Consider the following 8,220-nt stretch of genomic DNA (forward strand, 5'->3'; position numbering starts at 1 on the left):
GTGCAGCACAGAGGGAGCAGTGTAGCAGGACACCATGGATAGGTGCATTATGGAGGGGAGCAGTATAACAGGACATCATGGATAGGTGCAGGATAGAGAGAGCAGTATAACAGGACACCATGGATAGGTGCAGGATAGAGAGAGCAGTATAACAGGACACCATGGATAGGTGCAGGATAGAGGGAGCAGTGAAGCAGGACACCATGGATAGGTGCATTATGGAGGGGAGCAGTGTAGCAGGACACCATGGAGAGGTGCAGCACAGAGGGAGCAGTGTAGCAGGACACCATGGATGGGTGCAGCACAGAGGGAGCAGTATAACAGGACACCATGGATAGGTGCATTATGGAGGGGAGCAGTATAACAGGACACCATGGATGGGTGCAGCACAGAGGGAGCAGTGTAGCAGGACACCATGGAGAGGTGCAGCACAGAGGGAGCAGTGTAGCAGGGGGCCAGGGCTGAGCCCCTGGTGTCACACGTGGCACCCCAGAGATGTTACAGACTGTCCCAGTGCAGTGTGTGGGTGCTGGTGCTCCCTCCCACCCCCCCTGGGCTCTGCCCCTTCCCCGCGGGGTGGGGGGATGGCAGGAGGTGGGTGTGCCCGGGGGGGTGACAGCGCTGTCCCCGCAGGCCTGCGCAACGCCCCGCGCTGCTGGGACGTCATCCAGCCCCTGCTCTGCGCCGTCTACATGCCCAAGTGTGAGGATGGGCAGGTGGAGCTGCCCAGCCAGACCCTGTGCCAGGCCACCCGGGCGCCCTGCACCATCGTGGAGCGCGAGCGGGGCTGGCCCGACTTCCTCAAGTGCACGACCGACCGCTTCCCCGAGGGCTGCCCGGTACGACACGGGGGGGCCCTGCCAGGCTGCCTCCTCACAGGGCAGAGGGGGGAAAAAATGTTACTTCTCGGGAAGGGGAAGTGGCTTCTGGGAGGAGGAAGGGGTCGGGGTTGTTCAGTCTGGAGAAGAGAAGGCTCGAAGGGGATCTTGAGCCCCTTCCAGTGCTTAAAGGGGCTCCAAGAGAGCTGGAGAGGGACTTGGGACAAGGGATGGAAGGACAGGACACAGGGAATGGCTTTCCACTGCCAGAGGGTTGGGTAAGATGGGATATTGGGAAGGAATTCCTGGCTGGGAGGGTGGGGAGGCCCTGTCATAAGTTACCCAGAGCATCTGTGGCTGCCCCTGGATCCCTGGAAGTGTCCAAGGCCACGCTGGACAGGGCTTGGAGCAACCTGTGATAGTTAAAGGTGTCCCTGCCTATGGCAGGGGAGTTGTGACCGGATGAGCCTTAAGGTCCCTTCCAACCCAAACCAATCCATGATTCCACGATGATCCAATAAAACCCAGCTATCCCCTGCCCTCTGCGGGGGACTGATGTCCCCCTTCACCGTGGGGGTGTCTCCTCCTCCTCACGGCCCCGTTTCTCCTCCGGCAGAACGAGGTGCAGAACATCAAGTTCAACAGCTCGGGGCAGTGCGAGGCGCCGCTGGTGCGCACGGACAACCCCAAGAGCTGGTACGAGGACGTGGAGGGCTGTGGCATCCAGTGCCAGAACCCGCTGTTCACCGAGAAGGAGCACCGCGAGATGCACATCTACATCGCCGCCTTCAGCTCCGTCACCATCTTCTGCACCTTCTTCACCCTGGTGAGGCGCGGGGGCGAGCGCGGGGAGGTGCCCCCGGAAGGGCACGGGGCACCAAGCTGTCGCTCTCTCCGCCCCCGCCAGGCCACGTTTGTCGCCGACTGGAGGAACTCCAACCGCTACCCCGCCGTCATCCTGTTCTATGTCAACGCCTGCTTCTTCGTGGGCAGCATCGGCTGGCTGGCGCAGTTCATGGACGGCGCCCGCAACGAGATCGTGTGCCGGGCCGACGGCACCATGAGGCTGGGGGAGCCCACGTACGTGCTGCCTCCATCCCCACGTGCTGAGAGGTGTCCCCGACACCAGGGAGGGCTTCTTGGGGTTTGCTGGCCTCTTGGGAGCCGGGGGGATGAGACCCCCTTCCTCCTCGCTGTCCCCTCGTGGAGGTGGGTGATGTTTCTGTCTCACCCCGTAGGTCCAACGAGACGCTCTCCTGCGTCATCATCTTCGTCATCGTTTACTACTCGCTGATGTCGGGAGTCATCTGGTTCGTCATGCTGACCTACGCCTGGCACACCTCCTTCAAGGCCCTGGGCACCACCTACCAGCCTCTGCTGGGCAAGACCTCCTACTTCCACCTCATCACCTGGTCCATCCCCTTCGTCCTCACCGTGGCCATCCTGGCAGTGGCGCAGGTAACGGGGTCACCGTCCCACGGCGGTTCCCTCCCAGGGTGACGCCCACAGGGCCAGCTGACCCCCCTGTCCCTGTGCCCGTCCCTGCCAGGTGGATGGTGACTCTGTCAGTGGCATTTGCTTCGTGGGCTACAAGAACTACCGCTACCGAGCCGGCTTTGTCCTGGCGCCCATCGGGCTCGTCCTCATCGTGGGGGGCTATTTCCTCATCCGGGGTAGGTGTGGGCCCAACTCCCTGAGGGGGTGGGGGCACTGTGGGTGTCCCCCCACCCTCATCCCCTCATCCCTCCACTGCAGGGGTCATGACGCTCTTCTCCATCAAGAGCAACCACCCCGGGCTGCTGAGCGAGAAGGCGGCCAGCAAGATCAACGAGACCATGCTGCGCCTGGGTAAGGGGGTCCATTGGCACCGTTCCCATGGGAACTGGGGCAGGAACTGAAGTCAGACAGCCCTTTCCAAGGGGTAGTGGCAATGGAGACAAAGATGCAGTGATGTGACACAGCCCCAGTGCAGCGTCTTTGCCCTGGTGTCGCTGGGGTTTGGCTGAACCAGGAATGTCCCACTTCTCTTCCAGGCATCTTTGGCTTCTTGGCCTTTGGCTTCGTCTTCATCACCTTTGGCTGCCACTTCTACGACTTCTTCAACCAGGCGGAGTGGGAGCGCAGCTTTCGGGAATACGTCCTGTGAGTGGGACGGGGATGGAGGGCGAGGGGGACACCGGTGGCATCCCAGCACCTCACACTGCTGAGTGGAGATCCCCGTGTCCCCCACCAGTGCTGCCACCACATCCCCACCCTGCGGAGCTGTGGGGGGTCGTTGGTGTCCCCCCTCCTCACAGCCGGTGTCCCGTGTCTGTCCCCTCAGGTGCGAGGCCAACGTGACCATCGCCACGCAGACCAACAAGCCCATCCCGGACTGTGAGATCAAGAACCGGCCGAGCCTGCTGGTGGAGAAGATCAACCTCTTCGCCATGTTCGGCACCGGCGTCTCCATGAGCACCTGGGTCTGGACCAAGGCCACCCTGCTCATCTGGAAGCGCACCTGGTGCAGGTGGGACACCCCGAGGGTGTCACCCCAGCTTCGTGGGGCCCTTCCCGCCCCATCCAACGTCCTGAGATGTTGGAAGATGTCCCCAGATATTTGTCCCTCAGCTCAGTGAATCGTGGGCTCAGCGGTGTAGGAATGGGGTGGCCTCTCCCCCTTGGGAGATGTCTCACACCCTGTTCGTGGGACACCTCCACCCTCAGGGGACCCATCCAGTGCATCCCCCAGACTGGTATCCCTGTCCAGAATGGGAGAGGGAGATGGGGAGGGTCCCCGTGCCCCTGACTGTGACACCCGAGCCCCACCACGTCCCTGCTCTGACCCTCCATGTCCCCAGGCTGACGGGGCAGAGCGACGACCAGCCCAAGAGGATCAAGAAGAGCAAGATGATCGCCAAGGCCTTCTCCAAGCGCAAGGAGCTGCTGCGCGACCCGGGCCGGGAGCTGTCCTTCAGCATGCACACCGTGTCACACGACGGCCCCGTGGGTACGTGCCCCTGGGAGGGGACTGTCCCAGCAGCACCCCGGGGTCCCCAGTGCCCCCCCTTTGACCAGACCCCCCTGTCATTGCAGCCGGTTTAGCCTTCGACATCAACGAGCCGTCGGCTGACGTGTCCTCGGCCTGGGCCCAGCACGTCACCAAGATGGTGGCCAGGAGAGGGGCCATCCTGCCCCAGGACGTCTCCGTGACGCCCGTGGCAACGCCTGGCAAGTTCCACGTGGGGAATTTCAGGGGGAAGGAGCCGGGCTGAGGGGTGTTGGGGATGTGCAGGGAGGCAGAGCGGGGGGCCGGGGCCGGCGGGGGGCACAGGGCAGGATGTGGCCGCTCTCACCTGCCCAATCCCACGTCCCGCAGTGCCACCGGAGGAGAGGGCCAACCTCTGGATCGTGGAAGCCGACGTCTCCCCCGAGCTGCAGAAGCGCAGCGGCCGCAAGAAGAAGCGGAGGAAGAAGAAGAAGGAGGTGGACCCAGGCCCCGAGCGCTGCCTGGGGGGCTCCACGGCTCCCCTGGCCCCCAGCAGGGTCCCTCGCCTGCCCCGCCTGCCCCCCCAGCCCTGCCTGGTGGCCTTTGCCCCCGATGTCCTCCCGGGGCTCCCGCCCGGCCGGCCCGACGCTGCCTTCTCCGGGGTGCCGTGGGGTGGGCACCGCAGAGCCAACGTCTTCCACCTCGTCAGCAACCCCTTCTGCCCCGAGAGCGGGTCCCTGGAGGAGGAGAGCCCCGGGCCCAGCCCCGGGTGCTGGCAGCACAACAGGGGCCCGCTCTGGGCCCCCAACCCCGGGGGGCCGAGGACTCAGGGCCGCTGGGCCGGGCTGGCCCCCATCCACTCCCGGACCAACCTGGTGGACGCGGAGCTGCTGGACCCCGACTCGGACTTCTGAACCCATCAGGGTGTTGTGAGGGGATGGGGACGCCTGGGGTGAGACCCCAAGGCTTGGCCAGCACTGGCAGCCTGTGAGGGGACACCAGAACCCACCTCATCCCAGCAGGATCCATCCCGACAGCCCGGCACGGCCGAATTGTCCCATCAGAGCAGGCGTTTCTCCCTCCATCACCCAGACTTGATGCACACCCCAGCCCAGGAAGAAAGGTTTTGGGGTTCCCTCCAGCATCACTGCGAGAAGAGAAACGGGCTGTCAGTGGAACAACCCTTCCCCCAGGTCCTGCAGGGATTTAAGGACAACGGGGACACTCCCTTTGCAGGGGACCAGCGGGGACCAGCGGCGGGCAAGCGTAGATCAGGGTAGATTTTGAGGTGCTTTTTCCCACAGCTCTGCCCCACCCACAGCTAGAGGTACGTAGAGCTCACAGACACTTGTGCCAATAGGGATTTTTGTGCTACATTTCTTATTTTTTGCTCTTTGTACGGGACGCCGGGCACGGCTCCGCTTGGGCGCTGCAGCCGGGAGCGGGGTGAGCCCGGTCACGGGGCGACAGCAGCGTCATCCCTGGGGTGCACCCCTTTTTCTGGGCTCACCCCTCTTCCTTCAGGGGTCCCAAAGTGCCTTCCAGCTTCCCAGAGAGCTGAGCCAGACCCAAAGCAGAGAGGGTTGGCGGGAGGGGAGATGGGAAGCGCCTTGGGGTGCACGGGCGCTCCCCGAGCCACGGTGCAAAAAACCCCCCAAAAAAGCTTTGAAACCTCGGGGTCACCAACCCCCTGAGCAAACTTTTTTATTATTTTTTTAATAAAACCCCCCCCCCCCCCAAGTTCCAGGGAACCTGGCTGAGCCCCGAGGCAGGAGGACTCCAGTCCCTGCTGCTGTTTGTATCTGCCCGTTATCCCTGTTCCTGTTACTATCAGATCCCGGTAGGCTCCTGGTTTTCTTGCTATCCCAGTGACCTCCACGGGTTCATTTTTGCTGTGTAAAGGAAAACCCTCCTGTATCAGTATTAAATTTACCAAGTTTTCATTCCCAGTGGCTGCCTTGGGCTCTTTGAGGAGGGATCAGTGCGGGAAAACATCGGGGTGGGGGCTTGTCCTGTGTCCTAAAAAACCTCCAACTACTTTAAAAATTGCTAAAAGCTGCTTTAAGCTGCTTTAAAGTGCTTAAAACTGCTTTAAAGTGCCTTAAGAACTGCTTTAAGTGCTCTGAACCCCCCGTTTCACCAGCAGAAGGCAGGGGTGAGGGCTTGGAAGTGCCTGTGGGGGAGATTTTTGGAGGCACTGGCCGGGCTCTGGCAGCAAAGTGGGAGCTCTGGGAGGGCCCTTTGCCAGCAGGTGGCACTACGGGCTTAAATATCCCCAAATACCACTTTTGGGGGGCTGCTGGGTGCCTTGGTGGGGATCCCACAAGTGCTTTTTCGGGATAAATGCTGCTTTGGCAAAATATCCCTTTTTATTTCACTTGGGAACGATGGAGCCAAGTGCTGGGTTATCCCAGAGCCCAGACCCTGAAATTTGGGTGGAATTGGTCAGTGAAAGTGGCATTTTTCCATTGTTTTTTGGAGAGCAGGATGGGCTCACTCCGCTCCAGAGTACAGGCTGGGTTGTTCAGGGTGAAACAAAATGTTTATCTGTCTTTTCATTTTTTTGGCCTTTTTTTTTTCCCTCTTTATATGTACCTATATTTTGTTTTTGTGGGCTTTTTTTCCTCTCCTTTTATACATTTCATTTCTGTAGGTTTTCTATTCCTAAATGATTTGCCATTTTGAACCAAAAAGCTACAGTTCTTAATTTTGGAAACAGCAGGAGATGTCGTGACACTGCCACATCCCCTCTGTTTTCCCTCCCCTAAAAAAAAACCACCTCAGTTTGGCACACAGGGACAAAGCAGTGAGTTTTTAAGGAAGGAGGGAGCATTTATCCTGGGAAACACCCCATGTTCCTCACTAGAGGCTTGGAAGATGGAAGCAGCGTGGAAAAATTGGGAGCAGTCACCAAATCTCACTATTTAAATAGTGATGATTTAAATAATGACAGTTAAAAGGGATGAGACACCACCCACCATGGGACAAATTCAGCCCAGTTCCTGATTCCTGCTTTTCCCTGGGAGCACTGGGCACCCACACCCAAAAGCAGCTGGTGCTGGTGGTGGGGATGCTGCTCAGGCTCAGGAAAAGCAGGAGAATAAGGATAATTGGGAATAAAAATGAAGAAGAAGGTGGTGGGGAGGGGCCTTTGCCTTCCCTTTCCCACCTTACTCCTGTCAGGGGACAGGGATGGGGAGCACAGACACTGCCATGGGTTTCCTGAGTGAAACCCCATCCAGGGAACCACCCTTTGGAGCAGGGAAAGCCCTCGTGGTCGCCCACAACGGGATGTGGGACCAGGGAAGGGACTGGAGCCCCCCGGGGGGGCTGATCCAGGACAAGGCTGGATCACATTTCCCTGAATTTTTCTGCAAGAGCATCATCTCCCTCCGACTCCTTTGGCAGCAGTGAAGGTCCTGGCAAGTTTTAAGGAGCTGAGGGACAAACCTCCTCTCTTGGGTGACCCAGGTGTCACCCACTGGCTGCCAAAATCCAATTAATTTCCCTGGCTGTGCCTCGAATATCCTTGGGGAAAAGCTCAACTGCTGCCATGGGAAGGGCAGGAGATCAAACCACAGAGGGTCTCGGGTCTCCCCAGCACCCCCAGAGCTTTCACTGGGGCAAAGCAGGGAGAGTTCAAGAAATCTGGATGATATTCCCTGTGAATCCACTTAGCCACTCATCCCCAGGGACAAAGGGTGGCATTGTCCATCCAGCTGGTTGCCTTTGCCATAATTAAATGAAGGAGAACTCTGGATAGCCCAGGCTGGGCACAGGGATGTTGCCAGGAGGAATTGATGGCTGCAGGAAAATGGGATTGCTGGAATCAGATGGGCAAATGCTGAATCATCTGAAAATCATCCAAAATTCCTCTCAGTGGGACAGAGGGACAATCAGAAGGGAGAATGTTATAGGGCAGTATTGATTTCCAGTTTGGAATTGTATATCCTGGCAGGATGGCAACCGTCTTTTGGCATCCAGGAGGGTGTCTTAAAGAATTGAAAAACTTCCATAGAAATCTGTTCCCTCTTTTCTTCGTGCCTGGAAGGCTCAGCTGTTGCAGTGGTGCTGGGAAAAGCTTCCCTGCAGCTGGATCACTGTGGGGCTGGAGAGGAGCCGGTACCATCCCAGTTAACAGCAGCTTGGCTGCTTTGAACTGGGAGGAGGGAAGTGAAAAGGATCCACATGGAGCTGTCCTGCCCTCTGTCACACTCCTGCCTGCTGATCCCGTATTCCAGCACTGCTTTTAGGGCTGAACATCACAGGAATGGGCAAACCAGACTGTGGAAGTCAGCAGTCCTGCCTCTGGCATTGCCACATGATGCCAACCATTCCCCATGGCATGGTGTGGTTGGATGGAGGATTTCAGGGAATGTGGCCAGTCAGGAGGTGAATGGCTCAGCCACACTCGATTTTGTGGCTGTGGTGGGG

The 8,220-nt window shown here is 59.1% G+C and overlaps 1 protein-coding gene across 1 annotated transcript in view; it reads left to right on the plus strand.

Moving 5' to 3' along the window:
• Positions 1–5,735, plus strand: part of SMO (smoothened, frizzled class receptor) — an 8,450-nt gene extending 2,715 nt beyond the window's left edge. Inside the window, exons 2-12 of the mRNA XM_027631619.1 lie at positions 634–839; positions 1,435–1,644; positions 1,726–1,898; positions 2,057–2,276; positions 2,368–2,491; positions 2,574–2,666; positions 2,852–2,960; positions 3,142–3,327; positions 3,659–3,807; positions 3,894–4,028; positions 4,177–5,735. Coding sequence (XP_027487420.1) covers positions 634–839; positions 1,435–1,644; positions 1,726–1,898; positions 2,057–2,276; positions 2,368–2,491; positions 2,574–2,666; positions 2,852–2,960; positions 3,142–3,327; positions 3,659–3,807; positions 3,894–4,028; positions 4,177–4,700 — 2,129 coding nt within the window. The 3' untranslated portion in view covers positions 4,701–5,735. The remainder of the gene's footprint in view (positions 1–633; positions 840–1,434; positions 1,645–1,725; positions 1,899–2,056; positions 2,277–2,367; positions 2,492–2,573; positions 2,667–2,851; positions 2,961–3,141; positions 3,328–3,658; positions 3,808–3,893; positions 4,029–4,176) is intronic.
• Positions 5,736–8,220: the final 2,485 nt, after the last annotated feature.

The sequence above is a fragment of the Corapipo altera genome, unplaced genomic scaffold (assembly GCF_003945725.1).
Source record: "Corapipo altera isolate COAL_440 unplaced genomic scaffold, ASM394572v1 60948, whole genome shotgun sequence".
Classification (NCBI taxonomy): Eukaryota; Metazoa; Chordata; class Aves; order Passeriformes; family Pipridae; genus Corapipo; species Corapipo altera.